Source organism: Cynoglossus semilaevis, chromosome W, assembly GCF_000523025.1.
Source record: "Cynoglossus semilaevis isolate Cse_v1.0 chromosome W, Cse_v1.0, whole genome shotgun sequence".
Classification (NCBI taxonomy): Eukaryota; Metazoa; Chordata; class Actinopteri; order Pleuronectiformes; family Cynoglossidae; genus Cynoglossus; species Cynoglossus semilaevis.
Genome location: NC_024327.1, coordinates 10,063,869 through 10,087,144, shown reverse-complemented (window position 1 = coordinate 10,087,144; position 23,276 = coordinate 10,063,869). Strand labels below are relative to the sequence as shown.

Genomic DNA, 23,276 nt, shown 5'->3' with positions numbered 1-23,276 from the left:
CCTTTGTCACCGGTTCTGTTCATTATTTTCATGGACAGAATTTCTAGGCGCAGCCAGGTGTCGGGTGGGGTCCAGTTCGGTAGCCACCGGATTTCATCTCTGCTTTTTGCAGATGATGTGGTGTTGTTGGCTTCTTCGAACCAGGACCTGCAGCATGCACTGGGGCGGTTTGCAGTAGAGTGTAACGCAGCTGGGATGAAAATTAGCACCTCTAAGTCCGAGGCCATGGTTCTCGACCGGAAAAAGGTGGTATGCACCCTTCGGGTCGGGGATGAAGTCCTGCCTCAGGTGGAGGAGTTCAAATATCTGGGGGTCTTGTTCACGAGTGACGGTAGAATCGAGCGTGAGATTGACAGGCGGATCGGTGCTGCGGCCGCAGTAATGCGGTCGCTGTATCGGTCCGTTGTGGTGAAGAAGGAGCTGAGCCGAAAAGCGAAGCTCTCAATTTACCGGTCAATCTACGTTCCTACCCTCACCTATGGTCATGAGTTGTGGGTCATGACCGAAAGAACGAGATCAAGGATTCAAGCGGCTGAAATGAGCTTTCTCCGCAGGGTGGCAGAGCGCTCCCTTAGAGATAGGGTGAGGAGCTCTGTCACGCGGGAGGAGCTCGAAGTAGAGCCGCTGCTCCTCCACATCGAGAGGAGTCAGCTGAGGTGGCTTGGGCATTTACATCGCATGCCCCCCGGACGCCTCCCTCGGGAGGTGCTCGGGTGCCGTCCCTCTGGGAAGAGACCTAGGGGAAGACCTAGGACACGCTGGAGCGACTACGTCGCTCGGCTGGCCTGGGAACGCCTTGGGGTCCCCCCAGAAGAGCTAGAGGAAGTATCGAGGGAGAGGGAAGTCTGGGTGTCCCTGCTCAGACTGTTGCCCCCGCGACCCGGCCCCGGATAAGCGGTTGAAGATGGATGGATGGATGGAGTGTGTCTCATTCACTCGCACACATCCCTTGCATTCTGGCCATGCAACTGTATGACCGTAGAGTAGTGAAAAGCAGTACCTGAACCAGGAAACTCGTATGACTGACTCGATAGCAGGAGGAAAAACCCAGGATATGACTCCTGTCCTGTCGGAACTGACGGCTATTAACACAGACGGTTGGCTTTCCTGAAGGGCCTTAAATTTGTGTTTAGTATTTGTTGAAAAATGAGATAAATAAAGTCACTGCTACAGTATGTGACTGCGGTCTGAGGACAGGATTTGAACTTGCCACATTGGTGATCATCCACATTGATGACCTCTTTGAAAAGTCACTTATGCAGTTGTGAATAGAAGTTGATGCAGTAGGTCTATTGCACATCTCGATGAATTGGGTCCAGCAGCTGCTGATGTAAAAATTGTTTTGACCAATGATAACACATAAGCATGTGTACGAGAGCGTATTGCTTCCTATTTCCTCTCTGGAGTTGAGTGCACTGGTATAACATCATTGCATCACTCTTATCACTTTTCCTTTCTTCAGGGTTTGACCCAGCAGTAAGTAAATACATCTTTGTTTTACATGAAAGTACTTCTTCATCTAGGTAAAACATTAACATTTCTATGCTAGTAATCATTGGCTGAGTAGAAGGAAATGCACATTACACAGAAAGATGTAATCCATCTTTATACAACCTAAAGTTAGCATTCAGTTAGCATTCATTCTCCTCTGATGCTAGGTTAGGCCAAGCTCTCCACTCTCCTCCAGCTTACATTAAAAGATGCAGCTTTGCTTCTTTTCAGTCAAATTATTTCCTCCATTGATACATATGTGTAGCTGGAAGACGGAGGGTTTGCATCCCTGCTGATTAAGGGCGGGCATACACTGTACGATTTTAGCCCGTTTTTGACCCGATTTTTGAGACGCACGACCTGGCGATGCTCGGCCCGATTTCACGTTGTGGTGTCTGTGCTGTGTCTTTGGAGCTGTGTCTGGGCTGTTGAGAGCAGAGCCAGTGGCTAATGAATGGTCTGTCAGAGATAATAAGGTCCAGAGAGCTGGACCTTATTCCACTGATTCGCAGCCACACCTGCACTGCATCTCACCACTGAACGGACAGGAGAGATCTGTCTCCCCTCCCTGTAAGGGGAAAGACAGGGTAATAGGCTGAAAAGAGGAAAACAAGAAGATGTTCATTTCTTTCATTTCTTGACAGTTATGGTGCTCGCTCTTTGCTCTCTTCCTCCTGTTTTTACTGTCGTCACTTGGCCTATGCCCAAGACTAGAGTACGGGTTTCCTTTCTCAAAGATTTTAAACCAATACAAATCATTGACTCACTTTGATGCCACACATGCCTTGGCTTTTGAATTAAAAGGTCAGCCTCGTTTACAGGCTCCACCCTCCCTGCACCTGCAATGTAAATATGGGAAAGGTGTGGTTCCCTGAGCTGTTTTTTTTTTTTTTTTTGGCAATACTTATTTGCAAGTTATTGTTGAAGGAGGGCAGCTGCAGGCAGTTTTAGGTTTTGGTGTCCTTGTTGACGTAGTGTCAAATTGCACTGGTTATCCCTTAAGATAATTATAAACAAAGCGACATTACTAATTTGTCCATATTCAGTTATGGCTTGGAATATTTGAAAAATTGTACTCCTATTTAATTATTACACCACATCAAAATTACAACTCCCTGCTTTTCTTTGCTTTCAGAAAAAGAGCAGAGAAGAGAGCTGTGGTGAAGGTAGTGGGGTGGAGATCTTGGAGAACAAACCCTACACAGATGGACCAGGGGGAAATGGACAGTACACCCACAAGGTCTTCCACATTGGCAAGCACATCCCGAGCTGGTTTCGCTCCATCTTGCCCAAAGCAGCACTACGGGTTGAAGAGGAGTCCTGGAACGCCTACCCTTACACTCGCACCAGGTGAGATGTAGAGCAAGCAGAAGGTCCGCCTCCACACACGCACACACCTCTCCTCTGAGTGGGACATTACTTGCAGCAAACTCTGCTGAGGCTCTATTTTTTAACAAAAAACTGCTTCGTCCTGTTAAAGATCATTAGTGGTATTCTGACTCTGGTGACCTATATAACAATTTATTGAGCATCCCAAGTTCAAAACATAAATATTTACAAAATCACTGCCCAAACTAATTTAGAGGTAATATGAAACCTCACACTAAAACAAAAATGACGCAACTCACATAAAACATTTTAATTAATTTTAACAAACCAAGAAAATCAAAACTTTTTAAATGAATTCAAATAATTTCAGAATTATTGTAGAGATTATGGCATTGTTTTTGCATTATCTTTCTGTTTCTGTCTGTCTGTACGGAGCCTCCTGGCAAATACACCCTCAGAGTATTGTTAGTTTAAAAGCACCTGTTCGTACAAGTTTTAAAGAGAAAACAGCTTTGCACAAATGCCATTCATCAGATTCATCACATAAATACTGTATTCTCACACATTCTTTGGTTTCACCAGTAAGAGGTTGTCAAGTCAATTTAAATTAAGTTAACTTGAGTATTAATAGGGATCTCAATGCACAATTTCACTGGGGCAATTTTTCAGTGTCTCACTGTTGAAATCTCCTTTATTTCAGATACACCTGTCCCTTTGTGGAAAAGTTCTCCATTGACATTGAAACTTACTACAAGTCTGACACAGGCAACCAGTCTGATGTCTTCAACATGTCAGGAGCAGAGAAAAGGCAAACAACAATTGGTGAGGCAATTTGGAGTTCATCCTAAACCAGTGAAAAACCAACATTTCACTCAATATAAAACTAAAATAAATGTTCGCACTAAATGTTTCAAAGAGCGTTAAAGAGAATGAAATTGGAGCGTAATTAACATTTTGGCTTTGGATTGGTTTTCATGCAACTAAAGCTGTAACCAGCAGCTAAAGCCCACTTGTGGCACAATAGTGCTACTACATTTTTTTATATCTGAGACTGATTCCATTAAAATAGAATTATTGGTTTTTGGCTTCCATTATTCCAGAGAATGTACTGGCTCTGATGATTTTATACATGTGTCAGCCATTGATGCTGCTATAAATAGAATTTCAAGCCCTGTAAAGGTTATACAGTGTATGATCTAAGTATGAAAAAAAAATCATCTTTGTCATATCAAAACATGCTTTCTGACTGTGACTTGTCTCGGTCAGACCCAATCGACATAGTGACAGATCCCATTCCCCCTCACGAGTACAAGGTGGAGGAGGATTTGCGGTTCTTCAAGTCAGTGAAGACCCAGAGAGGGCCGCTGAAAGACGACTGGATAGAGGAGTACAACAACAACCCAGGAAAGACCCCCATCATGTGCGCTTACAAACTGTGCAAAGTGGAATTCCGCTACTGGGGCATGCAGTCAAAGATTGAACGCTTCATTCATGATGTTGGTGAGTAACCTTTTCTTACTAACTCTTAATAATACAGTATTCAGGCAAGATTTTCGAAAAAAGCAGATAATGCCTTTAGCTTAGCTTTAGCCAGCTGTGGTGTGTTGAGTAATCACGAATTTCCCTGGGCGCTTCATTAAGCAAATCACTGATGGGTGAAATACTGAGGAAACAATTTCTGTGTGTTAATGTAGAACGACAATGAATGTAATGTTTGGCCTTTAATGGCTTCTGTTGTTCTGTATTTGTTTATTGTAAACTTAAAATTTTGCCACAAAACTCAAACCTCTTGCAAAAGAAAGTAAGTAAATAATTGCACCATCATAGGCTCAGGGATTGTATTTATAACACTTTTTCTGCAGGTTGTGGTTTATTGAAATTTCAGTGTTAACCTTTTCTTGTGATTTATCTTGACTGGATTGTTATCTTATGTACATCTAAACATCTCTCACCTTCTGTTACAAGGACTCAGGAAGGTGATGGCCCGTGCCCACCGGCAGGCCTGGTGCTGGCAGGATGAGTGGTACAGTCTGACCATCGAAGACATCAGGCAGCTGGAGCTGGAAACTCAGCTGGCCTTGGCCAGGAAGATGGCACAGTTTAGCCAGGCGGAAGAGGCCACCAAAGCCATGAGTGGTGGTCCCTCTCCAGACCAGGAAGTTAAAGAGGCCATTAGCTTCATCGAGGCAGAGGAGGTGGTCGTCAACACTGGGAGAGAGACTCTCCAGCCTAGAGGTGTGCTCACAAAGCAATGGTCTGCCTCATCCCGCTCATCCCGCTCATCTAAGAGAGGAGGTAACAAGTAGGGCTGCACGATATTTACTAAGAGTATGTACTGTAACTGCAGTACACATGGAGCAGAGTCCTGATCACAAATAAATGACAAAGCAAAGTCTTCAGAGACTGAGATCATGATGATAGGTACTGTAGATAGATGTAGATATACACTGCCTGGCCAAAAAAAAAGTCGCCACCAAAAAAAAGGGTCATTCACTCTAATATTTCGTTGGACCACCTTTAGCTTTGATTACAGCACGCATTCGCTGTGGCATTATTTCGATAAGCTTCTGCAATGTCACAAGATTTATTTCCATCCAGTGTTGCATTAATTTTTCACCAAGATCTTGCATTGATGATGGTAGAGTCTGACCGCTGCTCAAAGCCTTCTCCAGCACATCCCAAAGATTCTCAATGGGGTTAAGGTCTGGACTCTGTGGTGGCCAGTCCATGTGTGAAAATGCTGTCTCATACTCCCTGAACCAGTGTTTCACAATTTGAGCCCGATGAATCCTGGCATTGTCATCTTGGAATATGCCCGTGCCATCAGGGAAGAAAAAATCCATTGATGGAATAACCTGGTCATTCAGTATATTCAGGTAGTCAGCTGACCTCATTCTTTGAGCACATACTGTTGCTGAACCTAGACCTGACCAACTGCAGCAACCCCAGATCATAGCACTGCCCCCACAGGCTTGTACAGTAGGCACTAGGCATGATGGGTGCATCACTTCACCTGCCTCTCTTCTTACCCTGATGCGCCCATCACGATGGGTCCCCACTATCCTTCCAGTTTTTAATAATGCGTTGGACAGTTCTTAACCCAATTTTAGTAGTTTCTGCAATCTCCTTTGATGTTTTCTCTGCTTGATGCATGCCAATGATTTGACCCTTCTCAGACAGACTAACATCTTTTCCACGACCATGGGATGTGTCTTTTGACATGGTTGTTTAGGAAATGAGAAGCAACTCATTGCACCAGTTGGGGTTAAATAACTTGTTGCTAGCTGAAAGATAATCGCCCATGCAGTAATTATCCAATAGGAGGCCCCTACCTATTTGCTTCGTTAAATCCAGGTGGCGACTTTTTTTTTGGCCAGGCAGTGTATTTCACCCCATTTAAAAGTAGCATGGTAGCAAACATAGCTTAAATCCCCTCTCATATTTCCATGGCTAATGGAGCTATTTTCTGAGATTCTTTTTGTAATTAATCTATGTTTCTCCTTTCCTCCTAAAGCACCATAAAAAGGAAAAGAAAAGCAAAGACATTCAGGTCTAGCCAGCTGATACCCTAGTCATAAGGACTGACATTTGCTAAGGACTCTACTGAGAAGTTCTCCATATCCATCCAACCACTCATCTGCCCTTACTTCTGAAACTGTGTCCTGTTATTGGAGCAGTTTTTGTTTCTTTTAATGTCTTTTCCCTGGAGAATACCTCATTGCAGTTGCATTTTTCTATTCATTTGTCATTAATATGCATCTTTTTTGCCTTGTTTACCTATAATATGGTTGCACACGGTCTGTTCATGCTGCTAATGTCCATGTCTAGTGGAGTGATCACAACACATCTGCCAATACTGTTTTATAAATTAGTCGTTCATTTGTAATAACCAGAAAACCAAATATTGGCCAAAATAATTTTCACAAAATATAGATTCATGGCTAATAATATTTAAGTTCTGCACCTATCTTTTTTTTTCTTTCATATTTAATGTTAGCCGATTCAGCCTTAGGTATTTAAAACAGCAGATTTCACATCACCAACTACATTTAAATGCATGCTGATCTCCAGTGACACCCACTACCTCAAGGCAGGGCTCACTGTAGCTGCCACCTGGACCCTAACTCTCATCAGAAATGCCTCATCTCACCCCCTGATACTTCCCCCTGTGGTTTTCTGCTGTGTCACAGCCCAGAGGAGACTGACGCTGTTTGCAGTGACACTCCCGTCCACCACCAACAGCACTACTGCTGTTTTCTTCAGTGTGCTGACAGCTACATCTGTGCCCCCCCTTCCCTCCAACATCTCCAGCTTTCACTTATGAGCTACGCCCCCCTCTTCTCCTCCAGACTAATTTATCTATGAAGCACAGACTGTGTGACAGACAAGACAGAGATCAAACGTGGAATTTTCTATTTTTGTCTGCTTCTTATTTCTGTTATATTTGCACACACTGAACACCAAGCTGTCTATCTATGATTAAATAATGCACCACTGAGTTTCTTAAATGTTAACATATTTGTTTAACATAAACACAACTTACTCAAAAATCTACATTTTTTTCCAGAATTGGCATTTTCATACGCTTGTGTGTGTTTTTAGAGGCCAACGGTAACTCTATTTTTTTTCTTTTTTTTTTTCATGAAAATTGATTTAGTGAGCCCATCACGGCATAGCATCTCAGAATGGAGGATGGAGAGCATCGCACGAGACTCTGAGGACAGCTCAGACGAGGAGTTCTTTGACGCTCATGGTAAAACACAAGTTTAAAGGTAGTGCTTAGATGAAAAGCTTCTGAGAATCTTGTTTCCATCCCTTTCCCCATCTCTTTAACTGCTGATTTGTTCTTAAACTTCCCAGATACCCATTATGCTTAAGGGTGTGGTGCAAAAAAAAAAAAATTCCCAGGCTGTCTGCAGGACATGTTTGACCCCGGACACCGTCATGTGTCTCATCATGATGACAAGTCACAATCTATTACACTGTCACACACAATGGAAAATGAATAACCGACTCACATCCTCCTCTGTTTCTCCTCAAACAAATGGTTGTTTTTTCATAACATGAACTCATGAGGATGAATCAGGAATAAAGTTGTGCATGTCGCTGTTATATTTTATTTCTGGAATGAAATCATTAGGCTCCATGCTATGTTCAGGGTTTGACAATTTAGTGTGTATCATGCTGATCAGACTTGTATGAATCAGTTACAAAGCTGTCTGAAGTCCAAGCACATCGCACTGTATCTAATATGATTAAAGTTCTTATTGCACTGTTCATAATAAGTCATCATGTCCACCTAGTGGTCAGTACAGTCATCTCTGTTGAACTGCTCCTGCTCCCACATCAGTCATTTACAGATAGTATTACACTATAAAGGTGACAACACAGATTCCAAGAAATTAATGAGGTAGGTGTAACTTTATGAGCTCAGGAGACAGGTTGCATGGACATAAGTGTGTGTGTTTCGGTATCATCATCTTGAATCACATGATAAAGGAAGGAAACCTAAATATGGAAACAGGCTGACTTGGCTCAGATTGCCCTTGATATTAGATTTCTTTCTTTTAAAAGTGAGTTTCTGGTTATGGTTGTGGTGCAGTAAACATCTATTGTAATCATCTGCAGGTTTATTTTTAACTGTCACACTCCTCTTCTGTGTGGCAGGGTAATTTATTGGTTTGTTTATTTTCTAAGAATAAAAAAGAAAGCTTTTAGGCAGAATCCTGCTCATTAGGATTTATTTATGTTGAGATCTTTGCTGTAACATTTAATAAATAGAACTCTTGGGCAACGATTAAAATTTTTAATTGCACGATTTCCCTGATTAATCACAATTAATCGCATTGTATACACAAAATCCAACAATGAATTCAAAAGTAGTATAAAGTGCACTTTTATTTAAATATTCTTCTGCCATATGATTGAAAGTGCAGTAAGATTTGTTGTGCAAACACTTTTAACATCAGCAATTGTCAGTAACACATATAGTGTAAATCTAAACTTAAAAAATAAAAAAATACATAAATTAATAAAACGTATTGCCACTACCAGGGCATTAATGTTATCCTGTTCTTTATGAAAAAAAAAAAATCTACCAACAATGTTAGTTGCATGTTTATACTGGAGTTCTGTCCTTTTTACTCCTCTGCACTAAGCCAGTTACTAAGGCACACAAGATTATTTACATTTTCAGAAGATAAAGAAGCTCTCTTCTTCTGCACAAGATGACCAGCAAGAGAAAACAACCTTTCACATTGGACGGAGGTTGCAGGTGTGGCCAAGTACTTCTGTGCATATGGGGCCAGCCTGCTGTGTGAGCCTGCATGTTTGGACCACCACTCTAATGGACAGGAATCTGAACCTATGGCGGGCTCTGCTCTGTATCGATGCACACTGTTCTCAATTGAGTCTTCTTCCTGTTCAGAATCAGACTCAGATGAAGCAGCCAACTAACTTTTTTTTTGGTGGCTCTGTGGTTTTTTCTTCCACAGGTTTCTTTACAGAAACCCTCTCTTCCTTAATTAAATTGGTGATTGAGGCCCACACCTCACTCCTCTCAGCTCTGGGGATACACTTAAGGTCCTTGAACCTAGGGTCCAATGCAGTAGCAATCTTCAGATATGCAATATTGGCATTTCCCTTACGTGTCTCCAGGCCTTCTCTGAATGTAGATTTGAGATTTGAACTTGGTGACGTAGGCGGGGTCATTATCTGAGCTCTCCATCACCCGAGAGAGATGGCAAAAAGCAGGGAGAGCCACAGAGCATGAGACATACCTTTCTCCTCCCAAAAGTTCAGTCAAATACCTGCAAAAGAAAATCAACACCACTTCAAAAATAAATGGCATTCACTTATACACAAAAAATATCCTCTACATATTCATGCTGCATTTACACATACACTATTCCCCTTTTACATGAACTCAGGCAGGATGGTGAGGAATATGATGTAAAACATACCTGCACGGTTCCAATAGCGTTTCCAACCTCTGCAGCTTGTCCATTTCAGCTGTAGTTGGCATGTCAATCATTGTGCTTGGGGTAAGGACGTCTCTCAGTGGCTGTTAGTTGAGCTGCTGTATATCAGGTTATTGTACTGATAACAAAAATGAAACAACTAGGGGAAAGTCAAGGCCACTACAGAAGATGTCAAGCAACATCTGTTCAAATGGACTAAAATTAAAGCCATTACCTTCCAGGTGGGCCCCAGAGGTCCTCTGCCTGTCTTAACAGACTTGAACTTGGCTGGATCTGCGTCTGGCTTGTAGTCCTATAGTCATAAGAATTGTATGTGATGAAAACAACACATGCAGGATATTACACTATATTACCAAAAGTATTCGCTCACCTATTCAAATGATCAGAATCAGGTGTCCTAATCCCTTGGCCTGGCCACAGGTGTATAAAATCAAGCAAGTCGCCGACTTTCTGCACAGTCAATTGCTACAGAGCTACAAACTTCATGTGACCTTCAGATTAGCCCAAGTACAGTACGCAGAGAGCTTCATGGAATGGGTTTCCATGGCCGAGCAGCTGCAGCCAAGCCACACATCACCAAGTGCAATGCAAAGCGTCGGATGCAATGGTGTAAAGCACGCCGCCACTGGCCTCTAGAGCAGTGGAGACGCGTTCTCTGGAGTGATGAATCACGCTTTTCCATCTGGCAATCTGATGGACGAGTCTGGGTTTGGAGGTTGCCAGGAGAACGGTACATTTCAGACTGCATTGTGCCGACTGTGAAATTTGGTGGAGGAGGAATTATGGTGTGGGGTTGTTTTTCAGGAGCTGGGCTTGGCCCCTTAGTTCCAGTGAAAGGAACTTTGAATGCTTCAGGATACCAAAACATTTTGGACAATTCCATGCTCCCAACCTTGTGGGAACAGTTTGGAGCGGGCCCCTTCCTCTTCCAACATGACTTTGCACCAGTGCACAAAGCAAGGTCCATAAAGACATGGATGACAGAGTCTGGTGTGGATGAACTTGACTGGCCTGCACAGAGTCCTGACCTGAACCCGATAGAACACCTTTGGGATGAATTAGACTGGAGACTGAGAGCCAGGCCTTCTCCGCCAACATCAGTGTGTGACCTCACCAATGCGCTTTTGGAAGAATGGTCAAAAATTCCTATAAACACTCTCCTCAACCTTGTGGACAGTCTTCCCAGAAGAGTTGAAGCTGTAATAGCTGCAAAAGGTGGACCGACATCATATTGAACTCTGGGTTAGGAATGGGATGGCACTTCAGTTCATAGTATGAGTCAAGGCAGGTGAGCGAATACTTTTGGTAATATAGTGTATTTCGTGCACCATATGTGCGTGTGGTGGCTTTATCTGACAAATTCCACTGCTGCACAACTTCAGTGAAGTGTCCCGCGCATGTTTCGGCAAAATGTCTCTTGTCTGTTTTCACTACAGACAAAGCATGTGAATGCAGCGCCCACTTCTCATCAATATAATGTGCTGTAACTCTGAGGTAATTATGGTTACTGAGTGATGTCCAGTAGTCCCCAGTGAGAGCAACAGTTGATGCATGTTGTAAATGTGTTGCTTTCTCAGTCATATCCTTTTCATACAACTCGTGTATTCTTCGTGTGATTGTGCGTCTTGATGGCATCTCATATCTGCTGTCTAGTGATGTGTCGTTCGCGAGTGATTTGTTCAATATGAACGAATCTTTCATATGACTCGTGACTCATATGGAAGATTCGTGACTTGTGACTCCCGAGTCATATGAAAGATTTGTTCATATTGAACTCACGAATCACTCTCTGCGAACGAATCTTTCACTGTGAACTAATCTTTCACTATGAACAAATCACTCTCTGCGAAGTAATCTTTCACTGTGAATTAATCTTTCACTGTATACTAATCTTTCACTACGAACGAATCACTCTCTGCGAACTAATCTTTCCACTGTGAACTGATCTTTCGCTGTGAACGAATCACTCTCTGTGAACTAATTTTTCACTGTGAACTAATCTTTAGCTGTGAACTAATCTTTCGCTGTGAACTAATCTTTCACTACGAACGAATCACTCTCTGCGAACGAGGTGAACCCGATTATTGTTTCATCTCGCTCCGACGTCTGGGAATTACACGATCTCAACTTCATAAATAAGAATGAGTTACGTTAAACTTACAGCAAAAATATCCTGCCTGTTTTTTTTTATCGATGCATTTTATAATGAACTAGCATCTTTGGGGCACAATAAGATTTTGGTGCGTGAGCGGTGGCACGGTTCGACACGTGATCGTGCTACACTAATCGAGTAGTTGATTGATGTCAACATATCAATCAATGAGCGAATGAATAAACAAATGTTTCTTGTCATTGATTACTTCCTTTTATTTATCAAAATGACTTAACATACAAAGTTCACCTTATCGTCTATTTTCCTCATTGTTCTGCGTGCAGGCAGCTATGTATAAAGCACTGTTTAGAATCCATTTGGCCTACTTTAGAAGGCTTTTGGGAGAATTCCTCTGTATCGGCAACGTTAAGTAGAACCACGGAGGAAGCCGTGTTGCCGGAAGTGTAGTTCCCAGACGTCGGAGCGGAATTCAATTTCTAAAGGACTTTTCGTGGTTCACTTTACGGCCTATGTGAACTAATTCCAAATTCGTTCTCACAGAGTCGTTCAAAAATTTGTTGTCACAGATTTGTTCTCACAGATTCGTTTCATTTGTCACGTGACAGAGAGCTCGGGTCTCTTTTGCTCTCATTCATCTTCACATTGTGGTGTGTTTTTCTTTCTTAGGTTTTCACATGGTTTTAATTGCATATGGCATTTCGTGTACTTTGTAGACTTTATCAGTGGAAGCAAACCATGTTGCCTTCAGTATTTAGTGTCAGAGAACCGCAGCCTTCTTTACAACGCCCACAATAGGGGTTAAGCGCCACCTGCTGTAAAATGAATGAAATGATTCGTTCACGACTCATACATTGTACTGTTCGAGAGTCAAAGATCCGAATCAGTAAAAAGAGTCCGTCTTCCCATCACTACTGCAGTCATTTGTTGCGACTCTCACAATGTTACTTAGACTTCCACAACACTAACCGGCCTACAGTCTGTAGCTGTCCACTTCGCCACGGCATTTATTAGTTTCTCTTGCTTTTGTTTGTCTGTACTTCTCCCACACGCTGCATTTAACGTAGTCTGCTGAAGCCTCGCTCCACTGTCTGATGCGTTGAATGGTTTGCTGATATCAACAGTGTGTTTGCATTTATGTGATATTTAAGACTGGACTAGTACTCCGGTGATAAGAAAGTTCAACTTGGCAGTGGTTACAAATAACCTTGTTTCTGTCAAATCCGCCGCCTGGATGAACTTTAAAATGAAAATGGCCATGTAAAAGTTCTGCAACTTTACCCCTCTCCATGTCTGTTCTGGCTTTTCCGCATGTTTTTCCGCCAATTATTTTCATTTCCGATTCCGCAGCAGCAAGCAACAGAGTTTTACAAAATAAAAGCATGTGATAAACCTTCCTTAATGCGCGATAAAATAACGGCGTTAATAGGCTATTCAGTTGTGCGAAATGCGAAAATGACGCGTTAACTAGCCCAGCCCTACTCTTAACCCGAGTCGAAATGAAAATGGAATAAAATAACTAGGTTTGAGTACTAAAATAAGTACTTAAACCTATCCATCCATCCATCCATTTTCATCCGCTTATCCGTTACCGGGTTGCGGGGGCAGCAGTCGCCACCCAAATCACATTGCACCGTACCTAAACCTTCCTGCGGGTGGTGAGTCCACTGGAACGTATTAACCGCCCTGACCGGGATTCGAACTTGTCCAGGAGGTGAACCGTGGGGTTCCACACCAATGACAGAGACATTGCCTCTGGGCCAAAGCGCCACTTACTTAAACCTAGATAATAATAAAGTAAAAATACACGTATATCATAAAATTGAGATCATTCAGAACACACGGCTCTAATTAGAACATTTGTCTTGAGCGTTAAAGTACTACATACAAGAAAACAAGAAATGCACCTTGTATTAGACTTTTGCGCCAGATTATATACGCAACAGGACAAGCTAAGGCCATGCTGCTCAAGGCTGTTGCCACTTTGTTATTGTCATTCATCAAAATGTATAATTAATGGTTAATAAACTAAAAAAAAACATCTAGGAAAATTCTTATTTTTATTTTAATAATAATTAAAAGCAAGAAAGAGATAAAGATAAATAACATCCCACAGTAATTCCTGTGAGCTGATCCTTAACCTCCTCCACCTGTAAAAAAAAATTCTGACCTCTTTATAGCCTGATAATTATGGCCCAATTAACATTATTAAGGTAGTAGTTTATGAGTCATTCCAACATTTCATTTTTAAACAAATGGAAAACAATGGACTTTCTTATAAAACCTGTTATAAACATGTTTGATATTTGATATAAATTAGCACATAAAAAACATGAAAAAAATAAAATACATATATTTTGAATTCTATATCCAATAAAAAATAGACAATTCTGTGGTCTAATAAATAGACACCTGTCTTCATTCAGCCTTTGGAAAAAAAAAAGAAAGTTGAGCAATGGACACTTCCTGTCCTCCACCCCCGCACACATAAACCAAGTATATTATGGCATAATAACATCATCTGTAGGAGATTCCTAAGATAACAAAGCCCGCTCCACTCTTTACATTTTGATTAATTAAATGTAACTCACAGGACAGCTCTCAGTTACTGTAATATAACACTGCATTAAGCCTAGAATGGCAACTGCACTTCTGATGATGATGATGATTCACGTTTGGTTTCCTCTGCAGAGGATCTGTCAGACGGCGAAGAGGTCTTTCCAAAGGAAATCATCAAGTGGAATTCCAATGACTTCATGGACAAGATTGACAGTGTGGACACAGAGGAAACTCCCGGTATGGTTTTAAAACATGAGCAAAAACTAATCAGACACAACTAAGACAGGTGCACGACTGCCTTACCTAATATGGTGTGTCATTTCAGGTGATCTGTATAAAGAGATGGCTGTAGATTATGACAGAGATGCCAGTGAGGAGAGACTAGATGAGGTATGTGTTAAAATACACTCAAGTCCTACTTTCTTCCATGCAACATCATGTCTGGGGTTGGTTTTCAACTTAGATACATTCCTTATAATTAAGATTACTAAAGACAAACTTTATTATGTTTGATAATCAAAGACTTAAAAATGATGTCGTGTTTCAAAATCTATGTGACAGGTAAAATGGTAAAAGTTGAAAAAGTAAAATTCTGTAGGGTTCCTCCTTAAGCAGCTGAACTTGGCTTTAAAAGGTGTACCCACTCAAGGGCACAGTCACCGGTCAACATTCCAACTGCTCATCATTTTTGTGAAAGAATTTGTCTTCAACTGTCTTTTCAAAGATGAAGACTTAACAAAATTAATTAGGAATTAGGAATCGGTTGTCAAAATTTGAGTGTGTTCTCTGATTTTTTAATAACAATGTTTCTACGGGTAAAAGCCGATTCTTCTGTGGGAGTGCTAATATCTGTGATGGCACCTGGATGCATGTTTGACTGTCTGAACTGCTGCAGTCTATATTTATCTTAAACTGAAGATATGTGGTGCACCCTGAAGGGACAGTCAAACAAGGGCAACAACGGACTGTTGAGCTGCTAATGTCATCCATACTGCAAGAATAGGCAAAAAAAGAAATACTTGCAAAACTATAGCATTCAGTAATTTCTTAAAGTGTATTCAATGTATTGATATCAGAATTCATTTATGCTACACAAATAGGATTAAGTTGGTCAGCAAAAAACACTAAAATACTTTTTCTTTCCCCTTAAAAGAGAATGGTCCAGAGCATCACCAACTTAGCGGCTCCTTGTTTTTTTTTTTTGTTTTTTTTGTTTTGTTTGTTTTGTGTCAGGAAACGTTCTCTGTTAGATAGGACTGTAAAAATTGCTGTTAGTTTATACCCCAGTTTCCTAACACACAAAAAATTCAAATAAAGATCAAATAAAGGTCTGATCAAATAAAGAATCAAATAAGAGATTGATTCGAAATCTCAAGTTTTAAAAGTTTTACTTGCAAGCAAGGAGTGCAGAACAATGGTTACATTCAGAACTGCACTGAGGAACTCCTCAGTGCTCAAAGCTTAAATACAGTTTTTTCTACATACACATCACTGGTCAGCACCTTAACCCTTTACAGCCATGTGGTGTTCACGCTCAACTTCTGAGTGCTGATTGGCAAACGCTGCTTCAAACAAAGATTCTCCACCAATAGAAAACGTATACATATGCTGAGCTATTCTGCTCAGTAACTCAGGTTAGATCAAAGAAATACACCTTGGATTCTTTTCCTTTTTGATGTTCTGTTTTCCTCATTATTTGGGCAGAGGAACTGGTTCAGGCCGGTTCTGTGACCTGTCTCTATCTCCAAGCGTAACAGTCAGTGCCATCAGTACCATACACCATCCTGTTATGTAAACCATCAGCATGCACACCTTTCTTCAGTTTCTCTCCTTTTAGTATTGCATTCAAAAACAAACACTATAAATTGATATGGAAATTTAATATAATGAATATATCGTTAATATTTGAATAAATGTATTTACAATATCTTAACAACACGTTTTGCTGGTGTTACCATCATGACAGCAGGATTTATTCTCCCTGTGTTCGCGTGACTCCCATTATACCACAAATGCGATACGCCATCTAGTGGCGTAGCATGTCACAGCAGTGTAGTGATATGAGCGCCAACAGATGACTGAAGGCATTAAAATAAATTCAGTAATAATTAAAAAAAATAAAATAGGGGTGTCTGTTTTTCTTTCATCTCATTGGAGCTACGGTCTCTACATTTCCCTTTTATTCCAACTCTCTCCACGTGCATCAAACTATCTGTCATGCCACTGGATACAAATTAACAAAATGTTCTCACTCTACTGGAGTGTTTCTTCTTCTTCCACTTCTCTTGTTTGTAATGCTCTACTCCTTTACATTGAAATCGTTTTCAGAACAAGTGCGCAGTTAAAACCCCATCCATCCATCCATTTTCAGCCGCTTATCCGTTACCGGGTCGCGGGGGCAGCAGTCTCCACCCAAATCACACTGCACCGTACCAACACCCCTAAACCTTCCTGCAGGTGGTGAGTCCACTGGAAGGTCGCAGTTAAAACGTTTACCTCAATTCATTCACTGACAGGAACCACGGGGCGTGACGTCACCCGACAGCAGCCGGAGCAGCAGGAGTCCTCACTTCACCATCCGTAAAGGGCTACTAAATTTCTACTTGAATGGCAGTTTTGAAAACAATGAACTCGAGTGTATCTTTTATCGAACTAAGATTGTACTTCCACTGGTGAGAACACAATGAAAGGTGGCCTATAAAAAGCCCGTTTTTCTCCTCAGCTTTCGCTTACGGCCATACCACCCTGAACACGCCCGATCTCGTCTGATCTCGGAAGCTAAGCAGGGTCGGGCCTGGTTAGTACTTGGATGGGAGACCGCCTGGGAATACCAGGTGCTGTAAGCTTTTTTGACCAGACGGAGGTGCTCTTTCTTTTTCATACTGCAGCCTTTTCAACGTCTTGCTTTTCTAGGGCAAAGACTGAACCTTGAAGTTGAAACACTTGCAGTTCATGAGGAATACAGCAGGGGCCGCTCCTGAAAAAATCTTTTTGCGCCATCTAGTGACGTAGCATGTCACAGCAGTGTAGTGATATGAGCGCCAACAGATGACGGAAGGCATTCAAATAAATTCAATAATAATTTAAAAGAAATAAATAGAATAGGGGTGTCTGTTTTTCTTTCATCTCATTGGAGCTACGGTCTCCACGTTTCCCTTTTATTCCAACTCTCTACACGTTCATCAAACTATCTGTCATGCCACTGGAAACAAATGAACAAACATGTTCTCACTCTACTGGAGTTTTTCTTCTTCTTCCACTTCTCTTGTTTGTAATGCTCTACTCCTTTACATTGAAATCGTTTTCAGAACAAGTTCCCAGTTAAAACGTTCACCTCAATTCATTCACTGACAGGAACCACGGGGCGTGACGTCACCCAACAGCAGCCGGAGCAGCAGGAGTCCTCACTTCACAATCCGTACAGGGATACTAAATCTCTACTTGAATGGCAGTTTTGAAAACAATGAACTCGAGTGTATCTTTTATCGAACTAAGATTGTACTCCCACTGGTGAGAACACAATGAAAGGTGGCCTATAAAAAGCCCGTTTTTCTCCTCAGCTTTCGCTTACGGCCATACCACCCTGAACACGCCCGATCTCGTCTGATCTCGGAAGCTAAGCAGGGTCGGGCCTGGTTAGTACTTGGATGGGAGACCGCCTGGGAATACCAGGTGCTGTAAGCTTTTTTGACCAGACGGAGGTGCTCTTTCTTTTTCATACTGCAGCCTTTTCAACGTCTTGCTTTTCTTGGGCAAAGACTGAACCTTGAAGTTGAAACAATTGCAGTTCATGAGGAATACAGCAGGGTCCGCTCCTGAAATTTTCTTTTTCATTATTTTCTTTTTCTTTTTCATATCAAGGCGTTCGCTTGAAGCGTTTGTTGCCTCCCTAGCTCGATAGCTGGGATGCTGCCAATTAGAATAGAACAGAATTCAACTTTATTGTCATTGCACATGTCACAAGTACAGAGCAACGACATGCAGTTTGCATTATTTTCCTGTCTGTGGTAAGAATAAAGGTGACACACGTTTTGCTGGTGTTATCATCATGACAGCAGGATTTATTCTCTGTCTCATGTACAATATTTCAATAGCCAAAATGTTGTTATTAACCTAATGGCCTTGGTTTTTGTCACAACTTTCATGTAATCTAATACATTTCACAGCATGGATTTATAAAAAAATAAACACGATTTAAATAACAAGGATACAACATTCTATTATATTCGTGAAACAATAAATGACTTTGTTTTAACTGAACCAACTTTTAACTAGTGATTACTTTAACGTAATGGAATATCTTGCCGCACATTTGAACTACAGTAACTACATTCTTCCTACAGTCACTCAATTCTACCGCTCTGTGACATCTGAACAGCGTTTTCCTGGTTCTGGCAACAATGAACAAAAAGATCAATTTGTGTGCAAATAAAACTTATAAAAGAAACACAAGTTACAGATGGCACAAAACACGTTCCAAAATAAACATCAGCATCGATTTTCTTCACTCACCACGAAACAAGTCCGCTTAGCATTGGCCACTTAGCATACACTTCACACTCACTTCACATCAACTTTCTCTCAACAACCGGTTACTTTCACTCGTATGTACACAGCTAATTACTTAGTCACATATTCAACTCATAGCATATCGTATGCACACCGGATTGGGTGTATATATTCACTGACCCGTGGTAAGAATAAAGGAGATACACGTTTTGCTGGTGTTACCATCATGACAGCAGGATTTATTCTCCCTGTGTTCGCGTGACTCCCATTATACCACAAATGCGATCCGCCATCTAGTGGCGTAGCATGTCACAGCAGCGTAGTGATATGAGCGCCAACAGATGACGGAAGGCATTAAAATAAATTCAATAATAATTTAAAAGAAATAAATAGAATAGGGGTGTCTGTTTTTCTTTCATCTCATTGGAGCTACGGTCTCCACGTTTCCCTTTTATTCCAACTCTCTACACGTTCATCAAACTATCTGTCATGCCACTGGAAACAAATGAACAAACATGTTCTCACTCTACTGGAGTTTTTCTTCTTCTTCCACTTCTCTTGTTTGTAATGCTCTACTCCTTTACATTGAAATCGTTTTCAGAACAAGTTCCCAGTTAAAACGTTCACCTCAATTCATTCACTGACAGGAACCACGGGGCGTGACGTCACCCAACAGCAGCCGGAGCAGCAGGAGTCCTCACTTCACAATCCGTACAGGGATACTAAATCTCTACTTGAATGGCAGTTTTGAAAACAATGAACTCGAGTGTATCTTTTATCGAACTAAGATTGTACTCCCACTGGTGAGAACACAATGAAAGGTGGCCTATAAAAAGCCCGTTTTTCTCCTCAGCTTTCGCTTACGGCCATACCACCCTGAACACGCCCGATCTCGTCTGATCTCGGAAGCTAAGCAGGGTCGGGCCTGGTTAGTACTTGGATGGGAGACCGCCTGGGAATACCAGGTGCTGTAAGCTTTTTTGACCAGACGGAGGTGCTCTTTCTTTTTCATACTGCAGCCTTTTCAACGTCTTGCTTTTCTTGGGCAAAGACTGAACCTTGAAGTTGAAACACTTGCAGTTCATGAGGAATACAGCAGGGTCCGCTCCTGAAATTTTCTTTTTCATTATTTTCTTTTTCATATCAAGGCGTTCGCTTGAAGCGTTTGTTGCCTCCCTAGCTCGATAGCTGGGATGCTGCCAATTAGAATAGAACAGAATTCAACTTTATTGTCATTGCACATGTCACAAGTACAGAGCAACGACATGCAGTTTGCATTATTTTCCTGTCTGTGGTAAGAATAAAGGTGACACACGTTTTGCTGGTGTTATCATCATGACAGCAGGATTTATTCTCTGTCTCATGTACAATATTTCAATAGCCAAAATGTTGTTATTAACCTAATGGCCTTGGTTTTTGTCACAACTTTCATGTAATCTAATACATTTCACAGCATGGATTTATAAAAAAATAAACACGATTTAAATAACAAGGATACAACATTCTATTATATTCGTGAAACAATAAATGACTTTGTTTTAACTGAACCAACTTTTAACTAGTGATTACTTTAACGTAATGGAATATCTTGCCGCACATTTGAACTACAGTAACTACATTCTTCCTACAGTCACTCAATTCTACCGCTCTGTGACATCTGAACAGCGTTTTCCTGGTTCTGGCAACAATGAACAAAAAGATCAATTTGTGTGCAAATAAAACTTATAAAAGAAACACAAGTTACAGATGGCACAAAACACGTTCCAAAATAAACATCAGCATCGATTTTCTTCACTCACCACGAAACAAGTCCGCTTAGCATTGGCCACTTAGCATACACTTCACACTCACTTCACATCAACTTTCTCTCAACAACCGGTTACTTTCACTCGTATGTACACAGCTAATTACTTAGTCACATATTCAACTCATAGCATATCGTATGCACACCGGATTGGGTGTATATATTCACTGACCCGTGGTAAGAATAAAGGAGATACACGTTTTGCTGGTGTTACCATCATGACAGCAGGATTTATTCTCCCTGTGTTCGCGTGACTCCCATTATACCACAAATGCGATCCGCCATCTAGTGGCGTAGCATGTCACAGCAGCGTAGTGATATGAGCGCCAACAGATGACGGAAGGCATTAAAATAAATTCAATAATAATTTAAAAGAAATAAATAGAATAGGGGTGTCTGTTTTTCTTTCATCTCATTGGAGCTACGGTCTCCACGTTTCCCTTTTATTCCAACTCTCTACACGTTCATCAAACTATCTGTCATGCCACTGGAAACAAATGAACAAACATGTTCTCACTCTACTGGAGTTTTTCTTCTTCTTCCACTTCTCTTGTTTGTAATGCTCTACTCCTTTACATTGAAATCGTTTTCAGAACAAGTTCCCAGTTAAAACGTTCACCTCAATTCATTCACTGACAGGAACCACGGGGCGTGACGTCACCCAACAGCAGCCGGAGCAGCAGGAGTCCTCACTTCACAATCCGTACAGGGATACTAAATCTCTACTTGAATGGCAGTTTTGAAAACAATGAACTCGAGTGTATCTTTTATCGAACTAAGATCTGTAAAAAATGCTGTTAGTTCATACCCCAGTTTCCTAACACACAAAAAATTCAAATAAAGATCTGATCAAATAAAGAATCAAATACGAGATCTCAAATTTTAAAAGTTTTACTTGCAAGCAAGGAGTGCAGAACAATGGTTACATTCAGAACTGCACTGAGGAACTCAGTGCTCAGAGCTTAAATACAGTTTTTTCACATACACATCACTGGTCAGTAGCTTAACCCTTTAAACCCATGTGGTGTTCACGTACCACTTCTGAGTGCTGATTGGCAAAAACTGCTCCAAACAAAGATTCTCCACCAATAGCAAACATGTACATGTGCTGAGCTATTCTGCTCAGTAACTCCGGTTAGATCAAAGAAATACACTTTGGATTCTTTTCCTTTTTGATGTTCTGTTTTCCTCATTATTTGGGCAGAGAAACTGGTTCAGGCCGGTTCTGTGACCTGTCTCTATCTCCAAACGTAACAGTCAGTGCCATCAGTACCATACACCATCCTGTTATGTAAACCATCAGCATGCACACCTTTCTTCAGTACGTCTCCTTTTAGTACAGCATTAAAAAACAAAACAGTATAAATTGATACGGAAACTTAATACAATGAATATATTATAAAGGTTGAATAAATGTATTTTCAATATCTTAACATTTTGTTTTGTTTTTTACTGTGAGTTTGTGAGTCAGAGACGGCCTCTCTGTCCTCTTGTGTTCAGATACGTTGCTCTGTTAGCGGCCGAGCCAATAGCTCTCCCATTCCTACCATCACAGTAACAACGCACCAGTCAGTAAGTAAACATTTTGGCCCCACTGCACTGTGGACTTAAAGCTCAACAGAGAACCTACTCTTCCCCCGAACACACCCAGTACTCACATCCCCTGCCCTTCTTCCCTGCCGTTGCCCAAATTCATCTGTACCCCACCAACCTCACCACCCTCTGTTCAACTGCCATGTATTTGCACCTGTGCTGTTGACTGTACATACAGTGCTTCTCTGAAAATGTGAAGTTTTGGCTCCAACCAATAAGACCAAACTACACATTGTGTCGTTCTACTGAATGTGACTTGTCGTCAGCAAGCATTGTGGTTGTTTGCTGTTGGTTGAACAGTTGTCCCGGTAGATTGTAGGTTTAGGCCATAAGGTGAACCCTATTATCGTTTGATCTCACTCCAATGTCTGCGAACTACACAATCTTAACTTCATAAAAAAGAACGAGTTACGTTAAACTTACAGCAAAAAGAGCGAAAAAATCTTTTTGGTGAGGCATTTTATGGTGAGGCATTTTATGCCGAGCTAATTTCTTCAGGGCGTAATAAGATTTTGGTTCACAAGCGGTGGCACAGTTCGACACGTGATCATGCTAGACCAATCGAGTAGCTGATTGATGTCAACACTCCAGCAACATGGCTACCTCTGTGGATTTACTTAACGTTACAGATAGAGAGGAATTCTCCCAAAAGTCTTCTAAAGTGGGCCAAATGGATTCTAAACAGTGCTTTATACATACAGTATGTCACCAAAGTGAGTACACCCCTCACATTTCTGCAGAGATTTCATTATAATGTTTAATAGAACAACACTGAAGAAACGTCGCTTTGACACAATGAAAAGTAGTCTGTGTAAAGCTTATATAGCAGTGTAAATTTATTTTTCCCTTCAAAAAAACTCAAAATATAGCCATTAATAGCTAAACCCCTGGCAACAAAAGT

General features: G+C 41.2%; 1 protein-coding gene and 3 non-coding genes across 4 annotated transcripts in view; all 4 read left to right on the top strand.

The window, feature by feature from the left end:
- The window catches only part of LOC103397161 (membrane-associated phosphatidylinositol transfer protein 2-like), an 86,341-nt gene that overhangs the window by 26,093 nt on the left and 36,972 nt on the right, over nt 1-23,276 (top strand). Inside the window, 7 exon segments of the mRNA XM_025052828.1 lie at nt 2,627-2,841; nt 3,521-3,642; nt 4,087-4,320; nt 4,786-5,115; nt 7,478-7,573; nt 14,602-14,706; nt 14,795-14,859. Coding sequence (XP_024908596.1) covers nt 2,627-2,841; nt 3,521-3,642; nt 4,087-4,320; nt 4,786-5,115; nt 7,478-7,573; nt 14,602-14,706; nt 14,795-14,859 — 1,167 coding nt within the window.
- On the top strand, nt 17,197-17,315 carry LOC112486423 (5S ribosomal RNA). The gene has a single exon (XR_003048852.1). It is a non-coding gene; the product is annotated as a 5S ribosomal RNA (ribosomal RNA).
- LOC112486422 (5S ribosomal RNA) lies at nt 18,035-18,153 on the top strand. The gene has a single exon (XR_003048851.1). It is a non-coding gene; the product is annotated as a 5S ribosomal RNA (ribosomal RNA).
- Nucleotides 19,837-19,955, top strand: LOC112486421 (5S ribosomal RNA). The gene has a single exon (XR_003048850.1). It is a non-coding gene; the product is annotated as a 5S ribosomal RNA (ribosomal RNA).